Genomic DNA, 21,853 nt, shown 5'->3' with positions numbered 1-21,853 from the left:
TTTTTGTTTCTTTTAAATTAATCGCGATCACTGACAACATCATCGGGGTCCAGTTATAAGAGGGGTAATTTTAACCCCCGAGATTAGGTGGGTGGCTAAAATAATAGCTTTTTGGAGTGGGACCGCATCCCGGCTCCAATGAACCCACTTCTGGGTTTGACCCAGGCGCGTTTGGATGCGCGCGGACAACAGACGCCCGGAAGTTCCGCCCCCACTTAAAGCCGGCGGGCCGATACTTAAAGGGGCAATGTGTCTCATTGAAATAATTGAGGTACTTAATATTTTGTGTATTACAAAAGTAAAATGAATTTAACCTTTCCTGTTTGGGTTTCCCATTGCTTCCGATTCACGTCGGGATCCATGAGGTGAGTGCCTTTATTGCACTGCTTGTGGGCCCGGAGGATCAGGAGTGCTTCATCCAGGCCCAACAAGCTCACCTGGCTGACAGAAACCCCGCAATCGGCTGACCCCCCCCTCCCCCCCACCCCGATCTTCAAGGCCCACCCGATGTTGTCCACATTCCCCCTCCACAGCCCATGATCTCTCTCTTTCTCTCCCTCCCTCCACCCTCTCCGATTCGTGCCTCCTTTCTCCCCCAACAGGCGGCCAAGCCTGTCAATCTGGCTGCCTGGTGCGTGGGAAACCCGGAAGCACAAATACTCACCTTTAATTGAGTTGCGATCGCAGATTGCGATCCTGGCTCCCAGCTAAAATCATGCCCAAGGCTTCAGTGTGACAAGGCCGAGAGGCCATCAGTGCAGAGTGTTAGGGTACAATTTTAACCTAACCCGCCTGTCAGGGGACTGACAGGATCGGGGGCAATGCTGGTTTTACACCCCGCCCGATTCTACTCTCCACTGAAGTCAATGGAGAGTAATATTGGGCAGGATGTAAAATCGGCGTTCCACCCGATCCTGTGGGTTTCCCACCCGACCAGTTAGGTTAAAACTCCCCCCTAGAGTCACTGACCTGGGGTGTTGTGCATTCAGCTCCTCCCAAGCCATTTTCCTCATTGGGGCTCATGGGGGCTATCCTTTAAACAATTTGTTCCAAGGGTTAACAGAAATTAAGACAGGGGAGAAATTACTACTCGTGACAGCGCGTAACTCACTTGCACAGTTCTCTCCGCTATTGTAACAGCTGTTAAATTTGATATGAGTTCTTTAAGCGCCTGTAGAGTAACATCACTGAGAGTAATTGTCACCTTCAAATTTGTTAAAATTGTTTGACTTTTATAAAAGGATCTTTAAGAAGTGATGTGCACACTATGTAAAATATGTCTGAAAGTAGGATAATAAAATGTTTGTTTTTACAGTGAACCACGCTTAATTATAGTCAGTGCTAATATCACTGAATCATCTCCTTCACATCAATTGCTGGTATGGTTACTTTTTATAATTTATTCGTTATGACACATGACCAGAGGTTCCGATCAGTGTTATTTTAATGCTATATTTATTCTCTCGGATCACAAAATCTGGGTGATTGCAGCACTTTTATCTTCAAATCATTTAAATGCTCATTTGTATGCATGAATACACATACACCGACACACACCACCCTCACAGACACACTGACACACACCACCCTCACACCAAACACACACACCAAACACATGCACCACCCACGCACACACACCCACACACCAAACTTACATGCACACAACTGGTTTCAGACCAGCATTAAGCTTTGTAAATATAGGTGCCGGATGTTAAAACTGTCTGCTCCAGTGGCTCGATGGGTATGTGGGTTTGGTCAAGACATATGGCCCAGGAAGATCCCACGGTTGATCCCCAGCTCTCAGAAGTAGGGGGGGGGGGTGAGGGAAAAAGTTGACCCCAGGCTAGGAGGGAAAATCCACCTGGATTCCTGTTCTTGATCCTAGAGCCCCTGCTGTGCGATGAACATCGGGTAAGGGCAGTAGTGGGCTTTGCCTTGAGGGACTTAATTGAATATTAATTGAATAGCACACGGAGACTGAGGACCTGACTTAAATCGAAAAGTGCAGACTGTATCAGAGAGAACTGCGGACAAGCATTAAGTGAGGCAGCAGATAGGGAAAAAAGATAAAGAAATTGAAATAATTTATACACAGACAGCAAATGTGAATATTGAAAACCAGAACCTTATGAAAACAAACAGTGGCACTAGCATAACTGGTAAGGTGGTGGTCGGCTGGGTTTGTGTACTAACACACTGTTCTGTGGAGTGGTAGGACTTGGATTCACTGATGTGATTCCCATTCCATCGAGTTCCCAAACTCACTGAGGTTGTGAGAGATGCCAAGAGGGATCCAGGAGGCTCAATAGCAAGAAAAAACTGGGAATAAACACTCTACTCTTACACCACAGGTTACAGAACAGAACACCTAACAACAGGTTACAGTCCGGCACAGAGCAGAACAACAGGTTACAGTCCAGCACAGAGCAGAACAGGTTACAGTCCAGCACAGAGCAGAACAACAGGTTACAGTCCAGCACAGAGCAGAACAACAGGTTACAGAGCAGAACAACAGGTTATAGATCAGCACATAGCAGAACAGGTTACAGAGCAGAACACCTAACAACAGGTTACAAACCAGCACAGAGCAGAACAACAGGTGCAGACCAGCGCAGAGCAGAACAACAGGTGCAGACCAGCACAACATCTAACAACAGGTTACAGACCAGCATAGATCAGACCCTGGTAATAGCTGACCTGTCTGCCTCTCCGATCGGGGGACCTTGAATTTGGGGGACGTATATTATACTTGAAGCTGATATTCTGTAGAGAAGCAGTGACAGTGCAATGTTGAATGACACACTTGAGGTGGGCTCGCTGGGCCCTAATCTTATTCTGCATTACAGTCTGTCACATTACCTCATGGACACAAAAGGGAGATTTTTGGCTGAATTCAAGCGTTACAAATTTCGGGTCTACTGTTATATTCTCTCAGGTTCAGCAGTGCTGGTCACTCCCGTATATGGTCTGAGTATCTTATGTTTAAGGGTGTGCTTGTGTTGTCCAATATCTAATTATATGATAGCATAACCCAGGGGTGTAACAATAGGACCCCCTTGTGATCTGAACTTTATATCGTGTCTTTCACAATTGTACTTCTCCAATCTTTTCAAAGGCAGACTGAGAAACGCTTGGTAAGATGAGGCCAGATGCGAATGATTGAGCTGTTTTATTTCACAGGCAGCAAGTGAACATACAGAGTAACAGTCAAAGCAAATTCCACTTACTTAGCTTAATCTCACTTCTGCCCTTAAGAACATGGAATAGAGTGAACCATGTGCTCTATCCCTTTCGTGGCCTCACTTACTTTTCTTTCAGACTACTTCGAACTGCAAAAACTGACCTCCTGCACTTTTTTAAGCTTCCAGCTCCAGGCCTCAGGCCTACACTTTGTCTTTTTTTGTCTTGTCTTTTTTTGAAACTTGACTGTCCAAGTTTTCCTTTATCCAATTAGTGGCATGTGATGCTGACTTCTTCCCTGGTAGCAATTCAGTAGTAGATGTCTCACTTCATTAGGATGTCAAGGACTTAGAGAGGGTGCAGAAGAGATTTACTAGAATGGTACCAGGGATGAGGGACTTCAGTTATGTGGAGTCACTAGAGAAGCTGGGATTGTGCTCCTTAGAGCGGAGAAGGTTAAGGGGGGATTTAACAGAGGTGTTCAAAATTATGAAGGGTTTTGATAGAGTAGATAGGGAGGAACCATTTCCACTGGCAGAAGGGTCTGTAACCAGAGGACACAGATTTAAGATAATTGGCAAAAGAACCAGAAGGGAGATGAGGAGAGATTTTTTTACACAGTGAGTTATGATCTGGAATGCACTGCCTGAAAGAGTGGTGGAAACAGATTCAGAAGTAACTTTCAAAAGGGAATTGGATAAATACTTGAAGGGGAAAAAATTGCAGGGCTATGGGGAAAGTTGGATGGCTCTTTCAAAGAGCCAACACAGGCCGAATTGCCTCCTTCTGTGCTGTAACATTCTATGATCTCTTTCCCCCTGGGAGAGTGAGTTGAAAGAGGTCATCTCCTATCATTCTCAAGATCAATGGGGGCCATCCTGGTTAATGGGCCTGGGATGAGATAATTGAACCTTTGTTGTACCAGTTATGGATTCCACAAACCGGCTCATCCGCCTTCAATACATGCATTCACTGTCTGCAAACTGGCTTGCTTTATAAACTGACAGGTTTAGAAAGAAAGTTTTAAAACACGACATCTAAACATAACACAGTCAGCTCTGTGAAGGAAAAAGATGATCAAAAATACCAAAATGCGACAGCAAGAAAACCTTTAAATACAACCAAGCCTTGTCCATTTCTTGGACTAGATTTAACTATTTACTGTTGAACAGTAACTCACAAGTAAAATTTGACGTCATTTAACTGAGATTGTGGTACTCAAATTGAAATTTTGATGAACTTTTTCCACCCGACAATCCTCCCCTGTAGGAGTACAGTCCCATGAATGCCAGACGCCTTCAAGTACCTCATTCAAGTACCCATTTTTTAAAAATGTGTGAGCTTCGACAAGTCAGTGTTGGCAAGCTATTCAACCCTGGGGTTCATTGCAGCCAAGCCCATTCCAATGTTCAAATGAGATCCACAGACTTGGACTTCCAGCAGGGTGAGTGAGTGGGTAGGGACACATTTTCCTTTCCAAACTCAGAGAGCACGGAGGCCAATCGCATTGCCCCCCCTCCCCCTCTTACCACCACCCCGCCTGCGATTGGTTGTCTCAGTAGAGACTGGAGATTTACCTTGGATCTTACTGGTGTGTCAGGCTCAGCCACTCACTGGATAAACTCACTGAGTCACCAGCAGAAGAAAGTTCACATATATGTAAAGAGTTTCATAAAGAGAGAAGATCTGCTGTATAAAAGGGGTGCCGTTTAAGTACGGAACCGATTTGCTAATAGAATGTGACAGGTATACTTTACGATATTTCCAATACTATTGTAATTTAATAATTACTTCATTGGAGTGGCAAATCCCATTCCAGACAGGAAGTGAAATGCCAATATTTGCTCATGAACTAATTACAATAACAAAATATTCAGCAAGTCCGTAAAATCTTTATTTTGCGAATAATCTAAGTGTACTTGTTACAATTGATCATTCGCAATGATCCAGGAAGGTCAAGACTGACAGATCTACAAACTCCAAGATGTCCATCAACCAGCCACACCTCGGGGTAGATCTTCACTGCCTGGGTGGTAATCTGGCAGGGCAGATGGCACGCCCTTTACAGAACCCGCCCAACTTTCATTCCTGTGACGATTGCACTCTGTTGCTGCGTCGCCCTGTTCTACCTGGTGAGGGGCACCCATGGCCCAGTCTACCCCACCCAGTATAAAAGCTACCTTTGCGCCTGTTTGCGGTACATTTGTGAGCGTGATGTGACCTTATAGATGACATAATGCATCGAGACATTAACATGTAGCCCTATGTGATCTTATATGATTTACCCAGATAGGTACACGTGAAAGTGATAAGATGTGTTCTACTTACTCTCTGTCAATCACTAGGCAGGTCACTGTTTCAGCTGCGATCACATTGGCTGTCCTCACATCCTCTCTGTAAAAAGAATGAGAAGTCGAATGTAAACTAAGGTTGTACACTTATTAGACCTGAAGACAATGTGGGGTAACTTTGAACTTCAACAGTGGTGGGAAACCTGACGGATATTGGATCAGCCACCCACTGTAGAACATGACAATACACTTACAGAAAGAAAATCGAGCAGTGCTTTCACTGGTAACAACGAGGGAGGGCAATTTCAGAGTGTCAAACCCACACCACCTGAACGGCCCCGAGTGAATAACAATAGTCCTTCAACACCAAGAAGATATATTACATTAAAAGGGAGCTGCTGGTTCAACCTTATTCGGATTTTAACTCGTGTGCGCCATCCTCGTGGTTTACCGCCTTTCCCCTCCAATTGGAAGGCAAACAGATTCTTCATTACCCGATTGGATGATTCTTGACTGTCAAACTGTCTTTTCCCAATCTCCCAATATTTTTATAACTAATAATTGAAAGTGTTCAGAGAAAAGGAAAAAAAAAACACACCCTTTTTTTAATGCCCCTATGATTTTTCTCCCATGTTGCTCGCAGCAGTGACCTGGAGATTAATCTTTAATTCCTGGAGACCCCAGGACAATCCTGGAAGGTTGACAACCCTATTAGACACAGCATAAATTGCAAGGCTTCTACTAATTCTACACTCTACGAAAACACACCCAGTTAAAGCTACAATATCAAACTGTTCGAGAAATAATTAGTCAAAAGTACATGAGAAATAATTTAACATTTAATTGCCCGCAATTTCCAACAATGCCCTCCCTGCGAGCACCACTCTCTGCTCACAGCGCGGGAGCACGAAATATACCCTAATAGTCCTCACCTGAGAACTATACAAGGCTACAGTAAAACCTCTCAACTTAGATCCCAATGCTTAACTATATGTGTTGATAACAGCTTCATATTGATTGCAGACTTCAGTCCATGATCAATCTTACACCCAGATACTTTGTGTTTATCACCTTTGCTAAAGGACATCCTTTCACCCTGAGCACGTCTCTTGTTTCCTATTCCAATATGCGTAATGTTACCCTCATCTACGTTAAAAGGCAATTGTTCTGAGATCGTGCTCCCGCTACAACCCTCATCTCCCTCGACCACATGTTGGGAAATTACAGGATCTCGCGCCGTGATTTTCTCATTAAAATGAATGGACAGAAAATCTCAGGCTCACACCTGATGTGCACTCCCAACCCAGGAAGCTCTGTGGGTAGGAGTGTAAGTTTGGAAAATCAATCTTAGCCCGACTGTTCAATTGTTTCAGAAATGCTTAAAGAATCGTCATCTCTCTTATATTTGTCACCTAGCTACGTAAATCTGTATCGTGTTCAGGCTTTATAAGAAATACTGTCCTTCAAGGCCTTCAGGAATAGAGTGAACAGCAGTTTGTTGAACCTTTTCTTTAAACCGTTGCAATGACAAAGGTCAGATTGAAATGGATCATCATCGTCACTCACAGGTAATGGCAATTGGAAATAAAATGACAAACAGCTCTTCAAATTCTTAACCCTCCCAAAATGAAAAAAAAGCATTGCTGACAAAACTTTTTGATAACAGTGTCTGTTTAGGAACACAGCTCTCAATGTGTCTTGGGTGTTTTTTGGGTGGGGGTGTGTGTAGTTTTCAGCTATTTCCCCTCAACAGAGGTACCAGTTTACAATAATTAAAGCTTATAACTTTGAGAAAGGAAGCCATATTTGTCGCAATTAAGCAACAATTTATAGACATTTTCTTTCCCATATTTATGATGAAGCAACAATTTGCAGTTAGTTTTTGGTTTGGTTACCATTTGATCAATATAATATTTATAACACATAATAAAATACACAAATCCCTCATTAGCATGATGTAATAGTCCAGGAAATCATTAAAACTTCAACAACAAAATATATATCAATAAAAAAAAAATCATAAATTCTTATGCTGTTATGTATCCAACACTCATTAGTGATTTAACATTCAATCTTGTTGATGTTAGATGGTTTTACAATCAAACGAGGTCCACAGAAAGCTAAATATTTTAGTCGACATCTCAGATGAACTTATATCAGTTTTGGAAGCTTCCCAAACATATTTAACCTCTTGCGAGACTTGGCTTGTGATGTTTAACTTGAATCACAGGCATGTTTTAATTCAAAAGCTTCTTGTTTCTTTTTGTCAGCAACTTTACTTACATAAGAAAAAATCTAAATTAAGCTTAAAACCCAGAGGTGTTTTTAAAAAAAATTTCCAGTGGGTACAATTCAACTAAACAGATGCAATTTAAGGAAAACATATTCACTAACTCGGATCTCTCCCAAACCTCCTCATCCGTTTCTTCGTCACTGTATTCTGAGGAGAAGTCTGTTTCAGTGTCTGTATTGTCCATATTTCCCTAGAAATCGTTCACTTCCACCAAGCTTCACATAAAACCCCCTTAGCTTTTAACCAGTCAACCACAGTATCCTGTTCTTTGGAACCAGTCTGGACTTAGTCCAGAGCACCTCCAGGCTCAAGAAGCAACAAGATACCAGAAGTTACAACTGCTGAGGGTGGCAAGAACTCGATACCACTAGGGGAATTTTGAAAAGGACACAGTCTGTCAAAATTGTTTGCCACTCATCACTGGGGGTCCTTCTCTTACCCAGGCTGCTGCTTCTATCTTTATCAGCAAATACAAACTCTGCCACTGCTTTTGTACAGTACTGTTTCCCTGTGATGGGATGCTTCCAACTTGGCTCTTGCAGTCCACTGACACCTGTTTGTTAACAAGTTTATCTCCAGGACAACGTTGTGTCTACTCATCAAACTGTCCTTGAGATGAAACAAATGACACCTGTCTATAATCTCTGGGCTCATAATCATTGGTGATCACTCTTACTCCTTGCAGAACTATTACAAAACGCACAATAACTGGGCAAGGGAGCCTTTACAGTGCTGCACAATAGGGGTGGAACTAATCAATGAAGACCAACCATTATCGAACGCAACAGTAGACGCCCCTCCAAATATTGATATATGGGCCGGGATATCATGTGATTTTTCAGGCATCAATATTTTACTTTGGCTAGTGAGTCATGGCTAAATAAGCAGTAGTCAATGGAAACCCTCACACTTTAATAATTCCCATACCATTGTAAAACATCCAAAAGTTGTAGTTTGGTTATTTCTCCACTTATTTTAAGCAATTTTTAAAGTTCAGTTTTGATTTAAATCATTTTACCTCAGCTTTATTTCATCCCGTTCACCTTCACACATTTATCCTTCCACCAGCAGGGCAAACTGGAAGCAACAAAATGGCAGACCTCCCACAGCTGCCAACTGTGCTGTTCCATATCAACTCATGTTTAGGCACAACTAACCATGCAGGATTGGTCTCCCCTGCCAATTTTCCATCCTGCTTAGCTGCCATGAGGTACTGTATCTGGCAGCCTCGCTCCCAACTAGGATAAGCCACTCACACAGGTTGCTAAGTCTTGAATGAGAGTCGAGGCTGGGATATGAGAGCCAGATGTTCTGTCATTACAGCTAATGGGGTCAAATTATCTTTGAAAAAGATCAAGTATAAATGCTTTGCAAAGTAGTCAGATTTGCAGATGATTCCAAACTAGAGAGTGGGGCACAGAATCAGAAGAGGCAGCTCAGATATTTCAGAGCGAGCTGAACAAGGCAAGTAAGTGGGCCGAGTAAAGGTAGATAACATTTAATTGTAAAGTATAAAATGCTAGGAAGAGAAAATAGACAACACACAGGAGTGTTATTGAAATAGCTAGGAATGACACTGAACGAGACCTAGTAGACTCAGTGCTCAACATTTTCAATCAATGCAGAGCAGCAATCAACAAAGCCAATAGAACATTGCACTGCACAGCCAAAAAAGCAGAATGTAAGTCGGAGGAGATAGAGATCAAACTTTATAGTACTCTGGGTCAGACCGCAATTCGAGTACTGTGTCCAGTTCTGATCGCCAAGAAACAAGAGAAACATTCAAGCACTGGAGGCAGTGCAGAGAAGGGCTTCTAGGCTTATCACGTGTGTCAGGGATCAGAGTTATCAGGGAAGACTGGAGAAACTTGGGCTTTTCAGCCTGGTAAGAAGTTGTCTCAGAGCTGATCTTATAGAGGTATAGTAAAGTTAAGTATATTTGCAATATTATTTTAAATTAAACTGTAGGAGTTGAACATGGGGGCACAAGTTGAAACAAGTAAAACTTAATTTTAGGGCTAATATCAGGAACTACTTTTCTATACAAAGACTGATCAATGTGTGAAATAGACTTCCAGATAGAGTAGTGGAAGCAAAAATCCCGGAATCATTTAAGAAACAATTAGATGCTACATTGGGGGGATATTAGGATGTCTCTGGATGACTGGATGAATTAAGATGGGCTGAATGGCCTTCGTCATCCATAATTATCTTGTAATCCAAAATCTTTTTGGTGCTCGACCTTAGTAAAAAGTACCACAGAGTTACATGATCTTACAGACAGCAAAATGTTGTCCATTGTATCCAAAATACAAGCATGCACACATACACTCTCACATTCTGAAGAAGCAAAAGTAATTTTGTCACCAAGATTATATTTATTTTATTTTTACTGAGTAAGATGGTTAACCAGGGTCATATTACATTCCCTTAACACATGGCTTATTAGAATGAACCAGCTCCTAAAATATACGTGTAAATAGCTCCCCTTAGCTTTTTCCATAGTCAGCGATTGTTCACAGGCCGACTGCAATTACCTTTTTCAGTAGTTACTGTCTACAATTAGATCCCAGCTTTCATTAAAGGATCAAAGCTTGATGAACACCCAAAAAGAATCGCTAAACTCCTTGCATGTTTTAGAAATTTGTGTGATTGTAACTTACTTTGAAGATACTTTTAACCTATCCTTATAATCGGTATTTTAACAGTAAGAATGCAGCTGTGGTTTGATGCATAAAAACATCTGCAATCTATTTGCTGTAATTCATAATTCTGGTTCAACACTTTGTACTGTGCTTGTAAACAACAAAATAAATCCATCAGATGAGAGCATGATTTATTGTTGGAGGAGGTGGTTCACTCAATGCGAAGGATAGTCTGAAAAACATTGAAACTTCTCTTGTTGTGGTTATTGTATGGGGGTGGGCCCTCCAGGGAGCATCGCTGTTGAGTAGATGTCTTTTCATTGTAAGACATCGAAGGGTAAAATCACTCATCCTGAGCTCCCAAGGAGAACCGCTCTCAAGGGGGCGTGGGCCAGAGATCAGGCCGCAACACTGCAGCGCTGATTCTCCGAGCTAAGCTCCCTTTGAGCGCAGCTACCCACTGGGACCTCAGCATCAGAAAAGTTACTCGCAGGTGGATTTGGATGGCAAAAGGGTCTGCCAGTCTTTCTGAACCTTTGAAGGATTGACTTCTTATCACTGAAAGGGTTGGCAGTAAGATATCATCATACCATAGTAGGGACAGCACAGGAAGAGGCCTTTTGGCCCATCATGCCTGTGCCTGCTCTTTGAAAGAGCTATCCATTTAGTCCCATTCCCCTGCTCTTTCCCCATAGCCTGTAATTTTTTTCCCTTCAACTATTTATCCAATTCCCTTTTGAATTATATTCCCTTTTATTCAGAATATTAGTTGAAAACAACAGAATACTTGGATTTAACTTGATAATCATTTGGAAAGTGCTGCTCATGAGACTGAGGCCAGCAGCCCTTGCCAGAGACATATGAATCTTATTATAGTTTGAGCAATAATTTGTTTGTAAATGTTCACATCATATTTAAGTATTATGTAATTCAGCCAGTAAAAAGAATGCACAATAAAAATGTATTATTGGGGATTTTCTTTAACAGCAAAAACAACTTGCATTTGTAAAGCATGTTTAATGTAGAAAAACATCCCAAAGCCCTTCTCAGAAGCGTAATCAGACAAAACTGAACGCTGAGCCAAAGAAAGAGATATTAGAAGGAGTGACGAAAAGCTTTGTCAAAGAGGTGGGCTTTAAGGAGAGTCTTAAAGGAGGAGAGAGAGGTGGAGAGGATTAGGGAGAGGATTCTAGAGAATTCTAGAGTGTAAGGCCGAGATAGCTGAAAGCACGGCCACCAATGGTGGGGCAAAGGGAATGGGAGATGCACAAGAGGCCAGAGTTGGAGGAAAGCAGAGGTCTTGGAGGATTGCAGGGCTGGAGGAATTTACAGAGTTAAGGGGGGGCGAGGCTATGAAGGCTCTCCTGCCACTTGTGTTGCTGCAGAGTTTCCACTGGTAGAAGGATGTAATTACAGTGGGACAATTGTACATAGGCAGTTTCCATTCGAAATGTGGACATAGGAATTTATAATGGATAAAGTTGACTGGAAGTGCAAGGGCAATTAAGTTTTGTTTCGGGGGGAAAGCAAAACCAGTCCTGGCTCAGGAGTCTTCATCTGACTTTCTGACCTCTTCAGTGTGGGAGTGCCCTAGATGAACTCCTAAAACACCAAAGGCATTTAAATGGCGGGACCTCCCCTTGACCCCACGATCTTTGGCAGAGGTTGCAGGCAGTTGCATCTTGGCACTTATGCCAGGGTGCGCCTCTCCCCATGGATTTTCAGAGTCAAGATTTTTAATACATTATAGATGTGTTTAATATTATTATTTGTAGTCAAATATTAATTTGGGAAGTAGAGAAGCAGAGTTAGTTGGAGCATAGGCGTTTCTCTGCAGCGCAGGTGGGGAATCTGGGAGATGCAAAACTCAGATGCTGCAGCACCACCACTGGAGGAAAGGTGTAATTACAGTGTGACAAGTTTACATAGGGAGTGTTCATTATAAATGTAGACATCGGAGTTTATGATAGGGAAAAATTAATACAAAAACTTGACAACTGGAACTAAAGTTTTGCAGACAGCAAGTACATTCAGATGCAAGATTTTTAATATAATATTTTATATATCTATATATAATACCCCCATGTTGGTAATGCTATCATACCACCAGTAAATTGAAATTACAAGGTAACACTGTTAACAGCAGTCTGCCGTTCTTACTTATTCCAGCAGTGACATTGCAATCTCTAAAAATAAATGACAAGAATGTTTGTTATTCTTATGTGCACCAGAGGTAGCACTGTAATCTCATTTATCCTGTTACAACACCGCTAAAAGATATATTATTTCCTCCGACTACCCATGAGCAAGGCCATCAAAGATTCACGAATATAAGGCACATATCAGCCAGACACCATATGTTACATTTTCTTATGAGTGCAAGACAATCATTAAAAAGAGAAAGAAGGCTGGGCATTAACTTGGAGCCTGAGAATCAGCTAGCGAAAGATTGTCCAGGACCATGGAGATTTAAATAACTTACATGTACACCACTACTTTTTCTAAGAACTTTCCAAGAGAAGATAGAAGAACTTTGGACTTGGTTTTGTTAAGTAATTAGCCCAGGTTGTATGTGATATAAATTTGTACTTGCCAATTGTGAGTTATCTAATTTAAAGGTTTAGTCTTTAATCAAAAAGGCTGCAAGGTGTTTTGTTCCAAAGTATAATAGCTTTATTAAGAAGTTATAATGAGTAGCAAAGATGTTAAAAATATAAGAGTACAATCAAACATACAACCTGCAAAGTTTATCACCCTACAAAGCTTCGAGGTGCACCTCTCGAAGGTCTTTGATATTAGTTGAGTGGTCCAGCCTCGCTCCGAGAACGTTCTAACAAATACGAAGATGTTCTCATCTTATGTATGTTTTTGGACACATTAGCTCTATAAGGGTCTCCCATCAATCATCCTCTCTGTCTCATGGGTCTGCCATCCATCCTATTCCCTTTTACACACAACATGTGGCATTACTTCCTCCTATATGATTAGTTGTCTCCAAGTTTTCAAGAACACTTATCTTTACTCAAAGCATAATAAAACTAAAGGCAACTCCCCTTACCTATCTTATAAACAGGAGATGAGAATGATACCAGATGCTAATTACTCAAGGAAGCCTTCTCTGCACAAGGTCATCAAAAAGCATCTTTTGGATGAACGGAAAGCCTTTGTTCATAGGGAAAGCTAACATAATGCTTTTCTCCAACAAGGATAGCAATATTGTATAAAAAAGCTTGCAATATGCTTTTCTTACACCAATCTTTCTGAATCTATTTACTCTTCTATCTGTAAATAAATGTGGACAGTAGTTTTAACCTGTACACAGAGATGTTGTAATGTGGAATTTTCCACTTTCTGAGGAGACAGGAAAACATGGTGGGCTTGGGTGATATTTATCTACAACATAGCAAAAATAAAGACAAAGGCTTCAGTTCCTAAGAGACTTGGTCTGATTAAGGAAACTGTTATCAGGCTAGAAACAAGAGAATACGTATCAGGAAGATGCTCGAACTGTGACAGTTTGCTTCATTCTTTTTACATGCAGAATTTATTACAGCTTTTAGCCACTCCTCAGGATCCTTGATCCGGTATCAAGATGGACAATGGACTGAAGATTCTGCCACAGTTCACTCCATACTATTTCAGAGCATCATATCTGCTAATATAGGTACAGATGTAAAAAGAATGGAAAATGCATCAAGGATATATTTTTAAGAATCAGTAATCTGCATGCACTGGGAGTCAATATTTCTTACATGTCCCCCCACCCCCTTGATCTGTTATTTTGTTTTACGAAGCTTCTGACAGTTTGACATGTAAACCAACAGCAGGATGTTCAGAATCAGTTCCAGACATATTCATGTGTTGTTGCAACAACCAAACTCAGTGGCCTGCACCAGCACCAATAAATGTAGCTACATTAGAATGCAGTCCCCTGAATTCAATGATTTTCATCTTCTATTCATTATAACTTAACCCCATTATCATTTTGTTCCCCATAACCTACCTAGGTGATCCTTTCCCTCCCAAAAGGTATCAACGCATTTCAATTTATAACATCGATCCATCAATGCAATGTTAATGAGGAAATATCATGTTTTAGAAGTTAAAACCTGCAATCACATTACTGTGGAAGATGAGGTACAGAGGGGAGGATAATTTGCATTGGTTCCTGAAAAATGGAAGAGAGATTGCCACTGTGTTACGTTATCGAGTTGTTAGCACTCTCCTGCTTACTCGTACATGGTCTTCCACACGGTTGAAAAACTGGATTACATTTATTAGCGATATCTTGGCCCCAAATATCAGTGACCGTCCTGGCTGGAAAGTTGATTGCAGAGTGTGAGTATTTTCAGGGATCCCCAGGAGTGTGCCAAAATTTGCAGATGGCCCTTCAGTGGTAAGTTTGAAAAGCAGTTCAGTAAAGGTGTGGAGCTGCCCGCCATAATTGCATGCAGAGATTTATTTATTAATGTAAGTGTGGTATGTGAGGGAATAAATTGATTGAACTAATGCAGTTAGTAAGGAAAGCAACATTTATTTTCCAGAAACCAATCAAAAACACTTACTTTACTGTCTATGGTGAGATCTCTTACAAACTTCTTTACAAATTCCTTCAGTGCAAATTTGCATCCCTCCTCTTGTAACAGTACTGTGAGCAATGTTATGGGAGATCTGTTTGCAACTTTTAAATTGTGTTAGCAATGCTCTTAGCAAAGAGTTAGTGTAGGAATTCTAACCGTGGCTGAGTGAATGAAAAGTAGCCATGCAAAAATATTTCATGTGAAATGTCTAAAACATTGAACCGCGAGAAAAATAAACCGCTACAAGAAATGACTGAAATTCTGATGTTTATTGAGGTTGCTTAAAAAATAATTATTTGAGGGCATCATGTTTCTTGTAAGTTTTTTTTTGACAAATCTGCCTTCTAATTAATTGACTAACTATCTCAGAATTTATTTCTATAAAAACACACTAAGTGAAGTAGTTTCAAGGTCAGTCAGAAATACAATGATCCTCATTTATTTTCAGCTTTAGAACGTGGTGACACAGGGTCGATACTATGAATAGGGTTCTTGCAAAACATTATTAAAGGAGTGAACATTTACAGCTGCTCATGTTTATATGGGAACTCGAGCCTCTTTTGCACTTCACACTCAGAAACATAATACTCTGCCGAGGATTTTAGCCATGTGTTGCTGTGATGTGGAAGAGCCCAACCTGCATCAGTCGGATATAACTGTGGCCCATTTCTGCCTTTAGCTGAGTTACATGGTTTCCCACAGAATGTTAGTCCACACACATAGAACCAGTTACGGTGGAATTTTAACTCTCCACGAGTGGTGGGGATGGAGTAGGGGAACAGTTAAAATGTTCCTGTCCTTCCGTTCTGTTCCTGTCGATTCCCCATTTTAACGCCACTGGTTTTGGTGGCGCATGAAATTCCTGTTGGACTCCACCAGAGCCTCATTAATAAATGCAAATCGGGGTCCTATGATGTACATGGGATGCCGATAGCATTCAAACCCGCTCCAGAGGTAAACCTGTCGCGAAGCCAGCGAGGCCCATTAAGATAAGTTAAAAAATCTCTCCTTAATGGGGCCAGGAGGAGCAGGAGTGGCCCAACAGCAAAGTCCGGGCCTCTGCTACCCCTGGTTCCCCCTCCCTCTCCCGAGCCGTGAGACTGTTGCAACAACCCCTCCCGGACTTGCCTTGCGGCCGGCAGCCTTCCCCATGTGCCAGTGGGCTGTCTCCAGGCCGCCCGATCTTCGATCTCTCCCCACCCCCTCCAGATCGGCCAGCGTCCACTTTCTGGCGGAAACTGTCAAGCAGCTGACCAGCGGAATTCAAACAAGGCCCAGAAGTTACATCGCATCACATTGAAACTACAGCACAGAAACAGGCCATTCGGCCCAACTGGTCTATGCCGGCGTTTATGCTCCACATGAGCCTCCTCTCTCCCTACTTTATCTAACTCTATCAGGATATCCTTCTATTCCTCTCTCCTCATGTGTTTATTTAGCTTCCCCTTAAATACATCTATGCTATTTGCTTCAAATGCACCTTGTGGTAGCGCATTCCACATTCTTACCACTCTTTGGGTAAAGAAGTTTCTCCTGAATTCCCTATTGGATTTATTAGTGACTATTTTATATTTATGACTTCTAGTTTTGGACTCCCCCACAAGTGGAAACATTTTCTCTACATCTACCCTATCAAACCCTTTCATTATCATAACGACCTCTATCAGGTCACCCCTCAGCCTTCTCTTTTCTAAAGAAAAGAGCCCCAGCCTGTTCAACCTTTCCTGATAAGTGTATCCTCTCAGTTCTGGTATCATCCTTGTGAATATTTTTTGCACCCTCTCCAATGCCTCTATATCCTTTCTATAATATGGAGACCAGAACTGTGCACAACACTCCAAGTGTAGTCTAACCAAGATTCTATGCAAGTTTAACATAGCTTCTTTGCTTTACAATTCTATCTCTCTAGAAATGAACTCTAGTGCTTGATTTGCCATTTTTATGGCCTTATTAACCTGCATCGCTACTTTTAGTGATTTGTGTATCTGTACCCCTACATCCCTTTGCCCCTCTACCCCGTTTAGACTCTTATTGTCCAAACGGTATGTGGCCTCCTTATTCTTCCTACCAAAATGCACCATCTTACGCTTACCTATGTTGAAATTCATTTGCTCATTACATGCCCATTCTGCAAGTTTATTAATGCCCTCTTGCATTCTTCCTTTGTATTAGCTATACCCCCCAATTAGGTGTCATCCACAAATTTTGATACTGTACTTCTGATTCCTGAATCCAAATCGTTAATATTAATTGTGAGTAACATGGTCCCAGCACTGATCACTGTGGAACACCATTTCCCACCTTTTGCCAGCCTGAGTAGTTACCCTTAACTCCTACTCTCTGTTTTGTAGCCAACGTGCTATCCATTCTGAAAGCTGTCCCCTGACTCCACTTGCTCTGACCTTAGTTAAGATCTGCCGGGTCTCTGATGAGGACTCCCGCGCAGGATTGAACACAGGACTAGGAGTAGGCCATTCAACCCCTCGAGCCTGTGCCATCATTTAATTAGATCGTGGCTAATCTGTACCTCAACTCCATTTAACTGCCTTTGATCCATATCCCTCAGTACCCTTACTTAATAAAAATCTATCGATTTCATCTTTGAAAATTTCAACTGACCCAGCAGCCACAATCTTTTTGTGGAGGGGAGGGGGGTGGGGCGGGAAGAGAGTTCCAGATTTTCACATTGCCGTCTGCACCAGCCAACTTCCAAATGGGAATTCAAATCAGCCCTAGAATTTCTCATTTATAATAGGTAACTGTGAATATGATATAGCACAGGCACAGACTATAAGTTGACCAGAGTTCCTTCAACAGCACAGTGCAGAAACAATAAAGAAATTAGGTAGTCCCATTTTTTTCCCATTCTCACCAAGGTGAAAAAGCTGAGTTATAACTCTGACTTTCCCCCAACGCAACAACATTTGGTAGAAAATACACCTCCTGGAAGACTTTGCTGGACGTAATCTATGGGGGTTTAACCCTTTCTAAAAGGTAAAGTATTGCTACAGTCACTTTACTAGCAACATTGTTAGGTTAAATCCTACAGTTTTTCATTTAATAGTACTCTCTAATCTTGGTATGAAAGGTCCACAGCGGAAGTATTTTGCATCCAAATCCCTCAATCCTTGTTGGTAGTCAAATGCCAAAATACACTGTTACTGAATTGTATATGTTTAGGTGTCTGGTCAGGTTTACCATTGCCTTTAAAGTAAGTTTGTGTGTGTGTGTGTTATGTTTTTAATTAGCTTATCTCATACTGCAGTAGCTTTGTAATATGGTCGATTACAACATTCGCAATGTGAATGTAATAAAAGGAGAGCTCTTCCATTCCTCAAACCAGAACTTTTCTATATTATGTTCTCATACGATTTGAGACAGACAGAGTAACATGAATTAAAGATTGGCTTCAAACTAGATATAACTTTGAAAGAGAGCTCTCTGTCTTGATGACCAGATGATAGCCAATGGACAAAACTGTTTGGAGATATCTACTTTTCCATGAGAGTCAGCTGGCTTTCTGGTTTCTGTCATTTGATTGTTTGTATTCATAGAAGAATCATAGAATCATAGAAAAGTTACAGCACAGAAGGAGGCCGTTCGGCCGATCGAGTCCGTGCCGGCTCTATGCAAGAGCAATACAGCTAGTCCCACTCCCCCGCCCTATCCCTGCAAATGTTTTCCTTTCAAGTACTTATCCAGTTCCCTTTTGAAGGCAATGATTGAATCTGCCTCCACCACCCCCTCGGGCAGTGCGTTCCAGATTTTAACAACTCGCTGTGTAAAAAAGCTTTCCCTCATGTCACCTTCGGTTCTTTTGCCAATCACCTTAAATCTATGCCCTCTAGTTCTTGACCCCTCTGCCAATGGGAACAGTTTCTCTCTATCTACTCTGTCTAGACCCTTCATGATTTTGAAAACCTCTATCAAATCTCCTCGCAACCTTCTCTGTTCCAAGGAGAATAACCCCAGCTTCTCCAGTCTATCCACGTAACTAAAGTCCCTCATCCCTGGAACCATTCCAGTAAATCTTTTCTGCATCCTCTCTAAGGCCTTCACATCTTTCCTAAAGTGCGGTGCCCAGAACTGGACACAATACTCCAGTTGTGGCCGAATCAGTGTTTTATAAAGCTTCATCATGACTTCCATAGTTTTGTACTCAGTGCCTCTATTTATAAAGCCCGAGATCCCATATGCTTGTTAAACCTCTTTCTCAACCTGCCTTGCCACCTTCAATGATTTGTGCACATATACCCCCATATCTCTCTGTTCCTGTACCCCTTTTAGAGCTGTGCCCTCTAGTTTATATTGTCTCTCCTCGTTCTTCCTACCGAAATGCATCACTTCGCATTTTTCTGCGTTAAATTTCATCTGCCACGTGTCCGCCCATGCCACAGCCTGTTTATATCCTCTTGAAGTCTATCACTATCCTCCTCACTGTTTACTACCCTTCCAAGTTTTGTGTCATCTGCAAATTTTGAAATTGTGCCCTGTACACCCAAGTCCAAATCATTAATACATGCAGTGCTCCCAGCACCGACCCCTGGGGAACACCACTGTACACCTCCCTCTAGTCTGATAAACAACAATTTGACACTACTCTCTGTTTCCTGTCACTTAGCCAATTCTGTATCCATGCCACATTTATTCCATTGGCCCCAATCTTGATAATAAGCCTACCATGCGGCACTTTATCAAACGCCTTTTGAAAGTCCATATACATCACATCAACTGCAATGCTCTCATCTATCCTCTCTGTTACCTCATCAAAAAACTACCAGGTTAGTTAAACACAATTTGCCTTTAACAAATCCGAGCTGGCTTTCCCTAATTAATCCACACTCGTCCAAGTGACTGTTAACTCTGTCCCGGATTATCGTTTCTAAAAGTTTCCCCACCATTGAGGTTAAACTGACTGGCCTATAGTTGCTGGGTTTATCCTTACACCCTTTTTTGAACAAGAGTGTAACATTTGCAATTCTCCAGTCCTCTGGCACCACCTCCGTATCGATGGATGTTTGGATGATTATGGCCAGCACCTCCGCAATTTCCAACCCTACTTCCCTCAGCAACCTAGGATGCATCCCATCCGGACCGGGTGACTTATCTACTTTAAGTACAGCCAGCCTTTCTACTACCTCTTCTTTATCAATTTTTAGCCCATCCAGTATCTCAACTATATCTTCCTTTACTGAAACTCTGGCAGCATCTTCTTCCTTGGTAAAGACAGATCCAAAGTATTCATTTAGTACCTCGGCTGTCCCCTCTGCCTCCATGAGTAGATCTCCTTTATGGTCCCTAATTGGCCCCATCCCTCCTCTTACTACCCATTTACTGTTTACATGTCTGTAGAAGACTTTTATGTTAGCTGCCAGTCTATTCTCATACTCTCTCTTTGCCCCTCTTATTTCCTTTTTCACTTCTCTGAACTTTTTATATTCTGCCTGGTTCTCATTTGTGTTATCAACCCGACATCTGTCATACGCCCCTTTTTTCCATTTCATCTTGCTCACTATCTCTTTTGCCATCCAGAGAGTTCCGGCTTTAGTTGCCCCTGCCTCGAGAGATTGTGCCTAGACTGTACCCGAACCATCTCCTCTTTTTAGGCCGTCCACTGTTCAATTACAGTTTTGCCTCATAAATTAATTATGTCAGATTAAATAATTCCTGGTTCAATTCACTTTGAGATGATGTATTTGAGTGTGAGACTGGAGGAAGTAGATACATCCATTATCTCGAATCGGACCCATCAGGAGTCTTCCTATGTTGTAGAAATGGTTACTATCTTAATTGCCTGACCGCAGTGAAAAATCCATTTGATATTCAAATATGCCTGCTTGCACTTCAAAGAAAAGACAGGAATATATTAGGGCAGCAGCTCTGGTGTCTTTAGTTCCCTGATTTACACCACCTATTCCTTGTGAGGCAACTAAGAAAGGACTCTGTAGAGTTGTGACCACATAACATTTCATCAGAGACTCAGCTGGAAGTTACTAAACCACTCGGAGTTCGAACTCTTTCTTTTGTTGCTCAGAACAGTTTAAATTCATTAATCTTGATAAAGTTCAATGACTTAGATGAGGGGACCGAGTGTAATGTATCCACGTTTACTGACGATACAAAGCTAGGTGGGAAAGTAAGGTGTGAGGAGGATGCAAAGAGGCTGCAAAGGGATATAGGCAGATTAAGTGAGTGGGCAAGAAGGTGGCAGATGGAGTATAATGTGGGGAAATGAAAAATTATCCACTTTGGTAGGAAGAATGGAAAAGCAGAATATTTTTTAAAAGGTGAGAGAAATATTAGGAGTCAGAGGGATATGGGTGTCCTTGTACACGAATCACAGAAAGTTAATATGCAGGTACAAGCAATTAGGAAGGCAAATGGTATTTTAGCCTTTATTGCAAGAGGGTTGGCGCATAAGAGTAAAGAGATCTTTCTGCAATTATAAAGGGTTCTGGTGAGACCACACCTGGAGTACTGTGTACAGTTTTTGTCTCCTTACCTAAGGAAGGATATACTTGCCTTAGAGGCGGTGCAACGAAGGTTCACTAGATTGATTCCTGGGATGAGAGAGTTGTATTATGAGGAGACATTGAGTAGAATGGGCCTATATTCTCTGGAGTTTAGAAGAATGAGAGGCGATCTCATTGAAATGTATACAATTCTGAGAGGGCTTAACAGGGTAGATGCTGAGAGGCTGTTTACCCTGGCTGGAGAGTCAAGAACTAGGGGTCAAAGCCTCAAGATAAGGTGTTGGCTATTTAGGACTGAGGTGAGAAAAGATTTCTTCACTCAGAGGGTTGTAAATCTTTGGAATTCTTTACCCCAGAGGGCTGTGGATGCTCAGTTGTTGAGTATATTCCA

The 21,853-nt window shown here is 41.7% G+C and overlaps 1 protein-coding gene across 4 annotated transcripts in view; it reads right to left on the bottom strand.

Moving 5' to 3' along the window:
* The window catches only part of prkg1b (protein kinase cGMP-dependent 1b), a 609,599-nt gene that overhangs the window by 105,504 nt on the left and 482,242 nt on the right, over positions 1-21,853 (bottom strand). For all 4 annotated transcript variants that reach the window (XM_068002574.1, XM_068002575.1, XM_068002572.1 and 1 more), the window contains exon 8: positions 5,509-5,574. In XM_068002574.1, coding sequence (XP_067858675.1) covers positions 5,509-5,574 — 66 coding nt within the window. The remainder of the gene's footprint in view (positions 1-5,508; positions 5,575-21,853) is intronic.

The sequence above is a fragment of the Heptranchias perlo genome, chromosome 21 (genome assembly GCF_035084215.1).
Source record: "Heptranchias perlo isolate sHepPer1 chromosome 21, sHepPer1.hap1, whole genome shotgun sequence".
NCBI lineage: Eukaryota > Metazoa > Chordata > Chondrichthyes > Hexanchiformes > Hexanchidae > Heptranchias > Heptranchias perlo.
Note: the sequence above shows the minus strand (reverse complement) of the source record. Positions and strands in the feature narration are given on the sequence as shown.